Source organism: Microtus ochrogaster, chromosome 7 (assembly GCF_000317375.1).
Source record: "Microtus ochrogaster isolate Prairie Vole_2 chromosome 7, MicOch1.0, whole genome shotgun sequence".
In the NCBI taxonomy this organism is placed as follows: Eukaryota; Metazoa; Chordata; class Mammalia; order Rodentia; family Cricetidae; genus Microtus; species Microtus ochrogaster.
The window spans coordinates 49,477,151-49,490,454 of NC_022014.1; the positions used below are offsets into that span (position 1 = coordinate 49,477,151).

Here is a 13,304-nt window from a genome sequence, read left to right on the forward strand (position 1 = left end):
TCTGGTAAATTCCCAGCTCAGTTCCCCTTCTCAACTATGATTAAATGTTAAAAATGTCTCTCTGCACTGAAAAACAAGTGTCAATGGAACTTCACCATACAACTACACTTTCCCATTTTGAAGTTACATCCTAGGCAACTTCATACGTCTTTCAGTTGAAAACAAAACCTGTTTTCTCATGTGTCCTGTTCTGTTGCCAAGTGCTCCTTTAAATATTATAATCTTCTTTAAGTATTTTAATAAATACACTTTTAATTCAGTATGGCAAGCCTATTAGGTATGCTTCTTTCTGCTGGACTTTATTATATTGTTTTCCCAATATATCTGATTACCTTTGCTTGCAGATTACTGCTGTAAAAATTAATTATGGAAACTGGGTGTGGAGGCACATACCTGTAACCTCAAAACTTGAGAAGGCAGGAGCAGGGTTGTGATTTTGAGGGTAACCTGGGATACAGTGACTTTGCCACAAAAGGAAAAAAGAAGGGGTGGGTAGTTTAAGTGTTAACTTGAGATTAAATTGAGCTAGTTTTCTCATGTGTCTGCCATGTCTCAGGCTGCTATTACTTAAACTTGAGTAAAACCAGCAATGTTTTCACTTTTTCTTCTACCACTCTATTATTTTGGTTTTTTTGAGAAAGGGTTTAACAGTTCTAGCTGTCCTGGGATAGTACTGTAGACCAGGCTGGCCTCAAACTCACAAATTCGCCTGCCTCTACCTCCCAAGTATTGGTATTAAAGGCATGTGCCACCACTGCCCTATTACTAACAAGGTCATTGTCTCTACACTTAGGACAGGGGTTAGTACTGGCTTATTTTCCTATACTCTGTAGGGTATAGCAGTTTGAGAATCCAGTGTAGCTTTTCAAAGGTCTCCCATTCATCACTATTTGGGATTGTGTGGTAGTTTGAAGAAAAATGGTGCCCAAAGGTAGTAGTACCATTATGTGGTGTGGCCTTGTTGGAGTGGGTGTGGTCTTGTTGGAGGAAGTGTGTGTGGAAGTGGGCTTTTGAGGTCTCATATATGCTGAAGATACTGCTTAGTGTCTCTTCTCCAGCACCATGCCTTCCTGTACAGCACTACATCCCACCACGCTAATGGACTGAACCTCTGAACTGTAAGCGAGCAACCCCAATTAAATATTTTCATTTATAAGAGTTGCTGTGGTCATGGTATCTCTTCACAGCAATAGAAACCTTGTTGGCACTGAATTTCTCTCATTCAGAGTGCATCAACAGTCTACAGTATAGTCTCCATTTTATCTTACCTATATGATCCCACTTTAAAGCTATATTATTTTTCAAGTGTGTGTGCATGTGCACGCACATACTCATTAAGACCAGAAGCACTGAAAATCCCTGAAGCTAGAGTTATAGAAGGTTGTAAGCCTCCCAAGTGGGTGCTGAGAACCAAACATGGCATGGGTTCTCTGCAAGAGTAGTAAGCCCTAACTGCTGATCCATCTCTCCAGTCCCAGAATCCTGTCTGTCTTGGGGTTGCCCACTGTCTTTTGAGCTTCAGTGCTCTCTCGAGGTATCTTCACGTTAACTGCCCCCTACTCCTGTATTTTTATGTGGAAACTTAATCACCAATATATTGTATGGTTGGGCCTTTGGGAAGTGATTTTTAGTGAAAAATTGACACAAATAGTTTAGCCCATCTTTACCAGAAACTGAGTGTTCATTTTTCATATTGAGGATCTTCATCATAGATTTTTAAACTTTATCCTGTTAACACTTGTCGATGACACCTCCCATACATATTTAACTTTATAAAACCTAAACATCTTGAACCTGTTCCTAGATATAGCACTTTAGGCTTCTGGTCTTCCAGATTCCAATTTACTTTTAACCATGCCGATTCTCTCTTAACTTTTCAAACTTTAAAAATATATTTTGATTCATTTACAAGACAACATTTTTGCTTTTTGCTTTCTTCTTGCATATCATTTACTAGAAAAGGCAAGGATGATCACGGATTTCACATCCATGGACTGGTACAAACAAGCTTATCCACAAGAAACTCATTGAATCTGGAACATGGTATCCCTATGGGACTAGCAACCAGGAGACCCATTCACACCTGAGTCCATCTGAGTATCATTTATCTGGCCCTAGATATCATACCCAAGGCCAAGTCAAGAGGCCACTAGCCTTTTAATTTCCCACCTCTGAATAGATGGGGGCTGCAGTAGTTGTCCCCAGCATTCAGTCCATTGGGGTAATCAGGATGCCAATCTAAAAGGCTTCTAGAGATGGTTCAGTACTTAAGGGTTTGAACTGCTCTCCAAAAGGACCCAAATTTGGTCCCTAGCCTCCGTATCAGGTAGCTTACAAGTATTTCAAACTCCAGTTCCAGTAGGATCTGATGCCTCCAGCTTGCTCAGACACATTCACAAGCACATAGCCCCATACATACATATAATTAAGAGGAAATATTAAAACTTTTTAAGGGTGACCAGAGCCAGGGATATACCTCAGTGGTAAGACACATGTATAGCAGGCATAAATGTACTTAGTTTGATCCACAGCACCACAAAATTCACAATCTTTTCTGAAAGGTGGTGGCCAACTTCAACATTTTTACTTAACCTGTGTCATCCCTGAAACTAGGTAATACCTTATGTCGAGTTGGAGTTCACGTCGGGGGACAGGAGTGGAGAGGGGTGGGACTGAAGCCACTGGCTACTCGGCTATAAGGTACATGGAAAGTGGTCTTTTCTCTAGCAGATGAAGTCCAACCCCTTTGTTCAACAGCTACTGGGAGTAGATAATCTGGTCTACCTGCCCCAGAAGTCATTCTGGAGGATTCCTGAACACTTGTTCTACTATCTTAATCAGGATGTTCTATTTCTCACTCCTCAGGAAAAAACCCAATATCCATACCTTTCTTTCTTGTTGGCTATGGTCAATTTTCTCTTAACACTTTTATAAGTTAGCCCCAGCATGTGTGCATGTATGTCTATGTCTATCAGAGTGATTTGCTGATAGTCTTAACTAATTCCTGCTCCCACTTTCCCCTAACTTAGTACCAGGACAGTGTGTTGTACCCAGCAGATTCTCAACAAACATTTGCTAAGTAAACTGAATCTGTGGATACGGTCACATTCACCAGTCTCTCATGCAGAAAACAATGCAAATAAGGGCATTATACCGAAGCACTGAGTGGTAACAATGTATTTCCCTTTCTTCACCCTATCTTCAAAATCCACTGGTGGGGATTTTGAGGCAGAGACAAAGTACTCTGTTGTACTCCCAGAGAGAGACATGGAGATTATTTTGTGAGAAAGGAATCCTTAGAGAAATTTAGGTCTGGCTGGAGACTGTCTTTTGTAATGACTGTAGATTCTGAAGTCTGAGAACAAACTGAGACTTCACCTGGTATTAATAATTTGTCCAAATACTATGACTGGAGCTCAACTCAGGAAGTCTACTTTTACTGTTGAGATACCTAATACTGCTACAATAACTAGTATTTTGTATTAAATACTGTTCATGATGAATTGTATAGTGTTAGATCACTCATAGAGCCTACCTACTATAATAAATTACAATCCAGCCTCAATATCAGGATCAGATTGCTTATTCATGCTCTCTTCAAATACCATGTTTTTCCTGAGATAAGTATGGTCTAACTTCTGGTGAAACCTCAGATATTAGCTTGGTGGATGAGTCTTCACAGATGAGACGGAAGCTTTTCTGGCTTAGGTCCTGTACTACTTACAAGGAAAGCTATGACACACAAACGGCTTTCTATATTATTCCATCTAATTCACAATCTTTATACTTGAGGCATTTCTTTATTGGGGTTTTGTCTTACCTTACCATAACTACCTGCCTTTTATGGCAAAGCGAGTTCTGAACATATTCATATTTTACAACAGACAATATACACATGTAGTACATAAACTCTTTACAACACTTTCGAAACAAACAAACAATATTGAAAAACATGAATTTCCTCTTCCTAATTACTGATACTTTGCTTTGTAATAAAATGCCTTTCTTTGAAATATCTTTTTCATAGGATTCCCTGAATTTTTTCTGTAAGGTGCAAACTCATGTTGAAGATGTGTTCCGTTTCCTTACTTACGGAAGATACTGAAATCCTTTCCATTCTTAGTATGTGTGAATGCCACCTTCCAGGTTTTCATTTATCATATATATTTTACTTATTAAGGGAGCTCACTTGAAACTCTAAAAGTCTTATCAGTCTAATATAATAGTATATTCTAACAATTCTGCATTTTAATATGACTGTATCACAGATTTGACTATGCCATTCCTTTTCCTAGAACATCGTTTCAAAAGTTGTCATTTCCCTATCACAAACCATTATTAAGTCTCTAATTCATGACCACTAATAAACTGATATTCCCTGAAGCTAGTCTCTCCCTGAATTTGCCTGTTAGTGGCCCTTGGATTTTTTTTATCCCCACTGATCAAAGTATAAAGTTCAAAATTATGTCAGACTTTCTACATTCTTATCCACTCATTTATCCAAATAGCATCTTTGTAATAGTGAATATGATTTCTAACTGAAGTCCTTTGCCTTCATGTTTATGTCCAGAAATGTATGCCTACTTGGGAGGATTTTTATTAAATGTTCCATCATTTTGAACGGTTTTATATCTAGTGGTATTTTGTATTCCTAAAGGGCTCAACTATTTTGACACTAGAACTGTCCTTGCTATAACTGAATCATGTAGAATTGCTCATCATCATTTATAATTTTTTCACTTACACTATAAAAATTTTAAGTAAGAATTTCAGAAATTCTTACATCCATAAAGTTTTTCTTCTATTTGATTTCTTTGAGACTTGGTAGGCTGTGCCTCCCATATAGGCATAGGCATCCGCATCCTGGTCCCTTCCAGAGCACTACCTCCCTCATAGTAGATTATCTTCTGGAATGTGCCACTATGACTTTCCATATGTGACATAGTTAAAGATTCTTCTCCGGCATGGATTCTTTTATGTTTAGTAAGATTTGATCTGATATTAAATGCCTTCCCACAATCATTACATCGGTATGGCTTCTTTCCAGTGTGGATCCTTTTGTGTTGGTCAAGGACAGATCTGTAATTGAAAGATTTCCCACACTCACAAATATAGGGCTGCTTTCCACGGTGGACACTTTTATGATTGATAAGACTTGAGTGTGAAATGTATGCCTTTCCACATTCATCACACCCATAGGGCTTTTCACCTGTGTGGATCCTTTTATGCACTGTGAGGCCTGAGCTGTTCCTGAATGCCTTCCCACACCAATCACATACATAAGGTTTTTCCCCTGTGTGGATCCTCTTGTGTTGGGAAAGAAGTGAGCTGTAGCTAAAAGATTTCCCACATTCAACACACTTGAACGGTTTTTCCCCAAGATGAACTCTCTTATGGCTTATAAGAGTTCTGCTGGAGAAAAATGCTTTTCCGCATTCATCACATGTGAAAGGTGTCTTGCCAGGGTGCGTACTTTTATGGTTAATAAGGCTTGAGTGTGAGATGTAGGCTTTTCCACACACATCACACTCATAGGGCTTCTCCCCAGTGTGTATTCTTTTATGAACTTTAAGGCTTGAGTTGTTTCTGAAGACCTTCTCACAGCTGTCACACTCAAAGGGCTTCTCTCTAGTATGAACTCTTTTGTGCTGAGAAAGGAGAGAGGTGTAGTTAAAAGACTTCTCACACACATCGCATTTGTAGGGCTTTTCTCCAAGGTGAATCTTTTTGTGGTTTAAAAGGGTTCGGTGTGTGACGAAGGCTTTCTCACACTCGTCACACTTAAAGGGCTTTTCCCCAGGGTGTACACTTTTATGATTGATAAGGCTCGACAGTGAGATATAGGCTTTCCCACATTCTTCACATTTATAAGGTCTCTCCCCTGTGTGAATTCGTTTATGTACTTTAAGGCCTGAATTGTTTCTGAAGGCTTTTCCACACTCATCACACCCAAAGGGTTTCTCCCTTGTATGAATCCTTTTATGCTGTTCAAGAGCAGAGCTGTAGTTGAAAGATTTCTCGCAATAGCTACATTTATAGGGCTTCTCCCCCATGTGGATTCCTTTGTGATTTTTAAGACTTGAACGTGAGATATAAGCCTTCCCGCACACATCACACTTGTATGGTTTTTCCCCAGTATGGAGCCTCCGATGGACTTTGAGGCCTGAATTGTTCCTGAATGTTTTGCCACACACATCACATACATAAGGTCTTTCTCCAGTATGAATGGTTTTATGCTGAAGGAGAAGTGAGTTATAACTGAAGGACTTGCCACACTCCTTACACTCATGGGCTTTCTTTCCAGGATGAATGCTTTTATGGACTGCAAGGCCTGAGCTATAGCTGAATGCTTTGCCACAGATGTCACACTTGTAAGGTTTCTCTCCTGTGTGGATTCTTTTATGCACTATAAGGCCTGAGCTGTTCCGGAAGGCCTTCCCACACTCATCACATTCGTAAGGTTTCTCACCAGTGTGGATGACTTTATGTTGAATGAGGAGAGAGCTATAATTAAAAGATTTCTCACACTCATCACATTTATAAGGTTTATCCCCAAAGTGGATGCTTTTATGATTTAGAAGTGTTCTGCAAGTAATGAAGGCTTTCCCACACTCATCACATTCATAGGGCTTCTCCCCTGTGTGGATCCTTTTGTGAACCCTCAGGCCAGAGCTATTACTGAAGGTTTTCCCACAGATGTCACATTCATAGGGCTTCTCCCCCGTGTGGATCCTCTTGTGGACTCTCAGACCGGAACTGTTCCTGAAGGCCTTTCCACACTCCCCACACTCATAGGGCTTCTCTCCAGTGTGGATCCTTTTGTGCTGGTCCAGAACGGAACTGTAGTTGAAGGACTTCCCACACTCATCGCACTTACAGTTCTTCTCCCCAGAGTGGGTGCTCTTGTGGTTTATAAGGCTGGAGTAGGACATGTAGGCCTTCCCACACTCATCACACTTATAGGGCTTCTCCCCAGTGTGGATGCGCTTATGGACTCGAAGGCTGGAGCTGCTACGAAACGTTCCCCTGCAGTCATCACACTCATAGCGCTTTTCTCCAGTGTGCATAATTTTATGTTGAACAAGGCGAGAATTGTACTTAAAGGATTTTCCACACTCATCACACTTATGTGACTTCTCAGCAGCAGTGGGATTCTGCTGTGGACTAGGGTGCACGCTTCCATTCATGTTCTCCACGTGCTCACCTTGTTCACTAATTTTTGGTTCAATAGGGATAATCTGGTATATGGTTTTTGCACTTGGGTACAGACTTTTTTCAGATGCCTCATCATCCTGTTCTATTTTTATATTTTCTGTGTTCTTAGATTTGTCAATCTTTTCTCTGATGCTACTTTTGTTTTCCTTCATTATTTTCCATTCAGGCCTTTCCAATTGCTTCTCTACCCAATCACAAGTGTCACCGATCTGAAATTTCTGCATATGAGCCTTGTGAAGAATTTTCACATTTGTGCACTGAGACTCTGCATTTGAATTACTTTCATTCTTTTTAGCTGATTCCTCATCCTCCATGCTTGTCTTCAAATGTGACACTAGACCAAGAAAATGAAAATGATATGTTTAGAAAAAAAATGAAAGCATAACAATAGCAAATAACAAAATCAACTTATCCATTTGACAGGTATTTGCTTGTTATGTGATAGGTAACATTTTAAAAATAATCTTTAAAATTTTAAGTGTAAGAGTGTTTTGCTTGCGTGTAGGATTGTGCACCATGTATTTGCCTGGTGCCCAATGAGTTCAGAAAACGTAGCTGGATCCTCTGGAACTGGAGTTGTGAGCCACCATTGAGTGCTAGGAACTGAACTCAGGTTCTCTGCGAGAGCATTAAGTGTTCTTAAGTTTTGAGTCATCTCTCCAGTCCCATAAGCACCATTTTAACTGTTGGGGATATATAATGGGGAACATTAATAAGATTTCAAAACTTTCAGAACTACTGTTAAACTAGAGCCCAGATTCTTAACGATCCAAACAGCTTTTTCATTCCTGCATTAATGACCTAGCATGAATAAAAGTTAGAAATGGGTTAGACTAATGTACAGAACCACAGCCAATACCAATCAGTTTCAGTGTCACCTCACAGAAAAACAACAAAAAGTTTCTGAAAAGCAGATGACAGAAAAAAAAAAACTGGAAAAAACAAAGGCAAGATTAATTCTTCTTTGGAAAGTTAGATATAAATCAAGACAGAGTATGTAAAACTAATGAAGTTTTAGGTAAAACTACATCAGTACCCTAGAAGAGAGATCAGACAGGTAGTTGGTGTTATGAGATTATGAGGACAGTGACCAAGAAATGAGAAAAAAAAGAAATGTGCAGCTACTGGAAACTGATCTGGCCTTCTGGACTTTTCTATGTATGGAAAACACTGTTCTTGGAAAGTAGCTAATTGTGGAAGAACTTATATGGTAGAACATGTTCCAGCCTGCCAAAGAATAAAGTTTTCATTACTATTTATGAATAATTTAGTCATATAGCATGCCAAAGATTATAAACAGCAAAGTGTGATGGCTCAATGTTATAATTCCAGCACTTTGGAGGCTTAGGTAGGAAGGTGGCTGGCTACATGTTCCAGGTGAGTCTGATCTACAGTGTAAGACCTTGTCTTGAGGATGGTGAAACAATGACAACACCTCAAGCCACTGAGCAAAGTATTGCTGGTCCTCCATACCTGCAGGTTCTACATCTGCAGATTCAGCCAACCATGGATGAAAAGTATTCAGAAAAACAAAGTTACTTTTGTACTGAACATAATCTTTTAATATTTATTATTAGTCCATAAATAATACAATACAACAAAGACTTCCATTGTTTTTAGGCACTCTAAGTAATTTAAAAAATGGTTTAAAGTACACAGGATGATGTGTGAAAGTCATTTGTAAATACTACATCATCTTAAGTAGGGGACTTGAGCATCTGTGTTAGACTCTGCTATCTGTGAGATCTTCATACCAACCCCTCATATAGACCAGAATATGACTAGAATACTGACTAGGTCCAAATACCTAGTTACATGACTTTCAAGAAAGCTATTTGATTTCTCTGTACAGCAGTTTCTTCATCTGTAAAATGAAAGTAGTAGCATCATTTGTAAATACTAGATGATAGCCATGTAAAACCAGTAAGAACAATACATATCCCTCGATCAGGGAAAAATGTTAATAAAATTCATTTTATTATTTATTATGGTATTAAAGATTAAGCTATTGGACCAGGGTTAAAATGTACGGAAAAAGCATGATTCAGAAAAAGATAAACTTCCCAAAGCAGACCATAATACCCAAGTGGTGATCCTGTTCTACTGAAGGTACTTTACATGACACCAATACCTACTTTCTGACATACCGACTTCTTTAGAAGAAACTGTTCTAACTTACTGTAAAATCCTAGGAAACGAAGCATTTATAATAATATAAATTGTGATCTTTCTCTCCTGCCCTGGGTAACATTTCGGAACATTATTGTGAAATTCTGTGAATCTTACAAAACTCTATATGTAAGCATCTGAGGGAAAAATTGGCAATAAAAGATACATAATTTGGAGTGAACATGTTAAAGAGTCATATTATCCAACTCATTTTCATAGAAATAATGATGTCCTTTAGGAATAGAAATAGCTAGAAATTTAGACGACCATTTAGAAGATAAAGAATCACCCAGAAGACATTAAAACAAAAGCTGGTTCAGCTGAAAGAAATATATAATGTTAAGTCCCATGTATGAGGTCACTGAAGAATGGTAGCCCAGCCTAGTTCCATGACTTCCTGTAATACTTTGGGTAGAGCCCACAACACTTCAAAAGTGGAACTCATGGGTGGGTTAGTGTAGTTCCGGAAGCTTCAACAGCAGCATATTTTTTTTTCTAAGCCAATACAAAGTCTTTATTAGGCAGCTGCAACTACACTGGGTGTTTGGGATTCCAGTATAGCCCTGAGCCCTTCTCAGGGTGAGCTTTTAAGCGCAAAAACCATATCCTGGCCTGACATACTTCAGTTAACAAGAACAGTTAGCCAGAAGCAGAGCTATAGAAGTCAAAAAAAGCGCCAGGCAGTGGTGGCGCATGCCTTTAATCCCAGCACTCGGGAGGCAGAGGCAGGCGGATCTTTGTGAGTTAGAGACCAGCCTGGTCTACAAGAGCAAGTTCCAGGACAGGCTCCAAAGCTACAGAGAAACCCTGTCTCGAAAAACCAAATAAAAAAAAAAAAAAGAAGAAGAAGAAGAAGTCAAAAAACAATGGTAGTACATTTAGAGACTTTCCCAGAACGTTTGGACTTTGATGGATTAAATCTTTTGTTTTCATTTTGGCAGGTGGTGTTGTCTACATGCTGAGCTTTATGGCCTGAATTATTTCCATCATGGAAGTCAGTTGTGCTAAGGTCTGGGGTCCCAAGGGAGCTGGGAACCAGATCTTTCCTTCACTGAGCCTGCAACAAGGAAGTAGTCAGCTTGGGCCTCCTTAACTGTCCCCCTGTAGAAAAGACCTGCTCCATGCAGAGAACACAGTAGTCTACAAGCAAAAGCAAATGCAAAGATGTTTAGAACAATGACATTTTGTAAAACACTGGCACAATCCATAGAGCACACATTATTTATACTCTATTTCCACATACAACAGAAGACGTCCTATCCATTTCCTTTTCAATTTTAGCCACTCCATCTTAATTTCTTCAGAAGAGAAAAATGTGAAGGTTCTTACAGCCATAAAAAACAATTTCCTAAAATAAAAGTTGCTAGGGAAGAAAAAGAGCTGTAAGTGACTACTAGCCATATTGGCTATTAACATGAGCTATAATTAAAAATGTGCTTCTATAATTTAAATGTGTTACTGACATATAAATAGACATAGCCAGAAATTATCTCAACAACACACAGAAATTGATGATGAGGATGGCATTACTGGAGAAAAGACAGTTTTTTAAAATAGTGTTGTAACAAATATAAAGCCATCTGGGGAATAACAAAGATAAAATTAGATCTTTTATACCACACAAAGAAACAAACTCCAAATGGAACAGAGCTCTAAATATAAAGAAGCTAGAAATAATGTAACAGACACTAGAATAACAAATGCTAGAAAAATAACAAGTTCATGACCCTATAACCTGGGTATAAAGAAAGTTTCCTAATCATAAACAAGATGCAGAAGACTGATGTAAAAATAGCATATCCACAAATTCTAACCCTTACTCTCAAGAGAGTAGTAAGGTAAGGGAAAAGGCTATACTCTCTCAAGAACTCTATTTCAGGACCTAAGGTTGCATGACAAGGTGTCTGGGTCTGTCCAAAGCCTGTTTTGCTCATCAATAGTTACTGGTACTTTAAGCTAAGTGAGCAAAACGAAATCTTCCTGGAACAGAGTGGCTGCTTCAGTACTACAACTGCTGTCAAGGCATAACGATGTGCTGCAGCTTTCTGTTGCTGGAATACTACAGGATGAACAAAGTACAGATGATGTGCAATTGTTAAATGCTGATTCAGTTGTATGAACCATTACAATGCCTCTCAAGACCAGAGTTGCAGCTATATAAATGGGTAGATGACATCTATCAGCTTAAAGAGACACTTCAGTAGCAGAATAGACCGTTCAAATGTTTTTGGTACAAAACATTTGTCTTTAATTGGAATACACTCAAATAGAAATCCAGCCAATCAACTATCTATGTGCTTGGAAAGACTGGGCAATTTGGCCATTAAGCCTTGAGATCCCACTGTCTTGATCTTTAAAGCTGATACAACCGCTCTGAACGAGGCCATTACATTTGAGTCCCTCAAGACAATTCTGATTCCCAGGCACCTGATATCTCATGCTAGTTTATCTAAGATGAGCCCTTACAGAAAGTAAGTTATATCCTAAGGGCTAGACTGAAGTCAAAATCCAGCAGTATAGCTGTTCTTAGTGAACGGCTTCTTGAAAGCAAACCTGGCTCTGGTCTTCATGCTCATTATATACTCAGCACCCACCCCCACCCTCTGCCACCCAGGACAAAAGAAACTTTGTAGAATGCTCAGATTTCTTTCTGCCAGACTTTGTAGACTCCATTGTAATATCTGAGTCAACCTACCTAAAGGGCCTAGAAAAGTGACTCCTTTAAGAATCTGTAACAAGAAGTTCCTGGAAAAACAGGGTCTCCGGGGGTGTTAAGAGAAATTTAACTTTATTCCAGGTATGTGACGAGCCTTACAGTGTCAAGTCCACTTCTTGTACCAATTCTAGCATAACCAGTCCAACAATGTAGAAAGTTGAAAATCTAAAAAATCTGAAGTGCTTGAATGACAACCTTGGAAGCCATGAAACCACTGGCCATTCCCAGCATCATCAGGATTGCTTGTCTAGAAGCCATCAGGACCATCTGGAATATACTGAGCCTTGTATGAACTTTCAGAAGGGAAGGAGGAGCGGGAGAGGGAAGGAAGGGAACGTGAGAAGGAGAAGGAGTGAAAGGAAGACAGGAGGGGGTGTTGAAAAGCTAGCTTTGTGTAGAATAGCTTCTGAAGAAAGAAGAAAAGGATAAAGTGGAACTCAAACCTAAGCTAGAGAAAAAGAGTCCCTAAATATGTGGTTCTGCTTTTCCAGAAGAGCTAACGGGACAAGCTAAAGCACCAAACTGCAGTGGCTCATATTAGAATTGCTGATCTCTTCCAAGTCATAGATCAGTTCCTTTTCAGAGTGATTTATTACTAGGTCCCCACTGTAAAATCACAAAGAAATGCCTGCTACTGGGGACAGAGTTGGCAAAGAAAAGCTGAGAAGCCCAATAGCTACTTCCTGTTGTACTTTTTAACACTGTTCATCTGGGGATTACAAAAAAAGGAGGAAAGAAACCTCAGTTAGGTTCTGTTCTAGAGAAGGTTAGTGACTACTCTGAGAGAAAGCATAGAAATAATATAAGACACTAGAGTAATATACTAGGAAAAGAAACATAAGGTAATGACCCTATAACCTGGGTATAGAGAAAGTTTCCTAATCATAACCAAAACACAATACAGGACTGATGATTAACTACATACATATACTTCTATGGTAAAAATGGCATAGAAACATAAATATGGCTCAGTTTTTTTTCTTGGTAAATTTTATCCCCCTGACTAGAAAACAGCTTCTTGGAGCACAGGCTTTGATGACGAAACTCTAGTTTGAAAAGTGGACTATTTCTATGAACAAAATAATCTTACAAACCAGACTGTGGGGCGCACATCTTCAATCCCAGCACTCAGGAGGCAGAGGCAGGCAGATCTCTGTGAGTTTGAGGCCAGCCTGGTCTACAGAGCTAGTTCCAGGACAGGCTC

General features: G+C 39.2%; 1 protein-coding gene across 2 annotated transcripts in view; it reads right to left on the bottom strand.

Moving 5' to 3' along the window:
• Positions 1 to 3,491: 3,491 nt before the first annotated feature.
• The window catches only part of Zfp62 (ZFP62 zinc finger protein), a 16,715-nt gene continuing 6,902 nt past the window's right edge, over positions 3,492 to 13,304 (bottom strand). For both annotated transcript variants that reach the window (XM_005350180.3, XM_026780701.1), the window contains exon 2: positions 3,492 to 7,549. In XM_005350180.3, the coding sequence (XP_005350237.1) occupies positions 4,770 to 7,549 (2,780 nt within the window). In that variant the 3' untranslated portion in view covers positions 3,492 to 4,769. The remainder of the gene's footprint in view (positions 7,550 to 13,304) is intronic.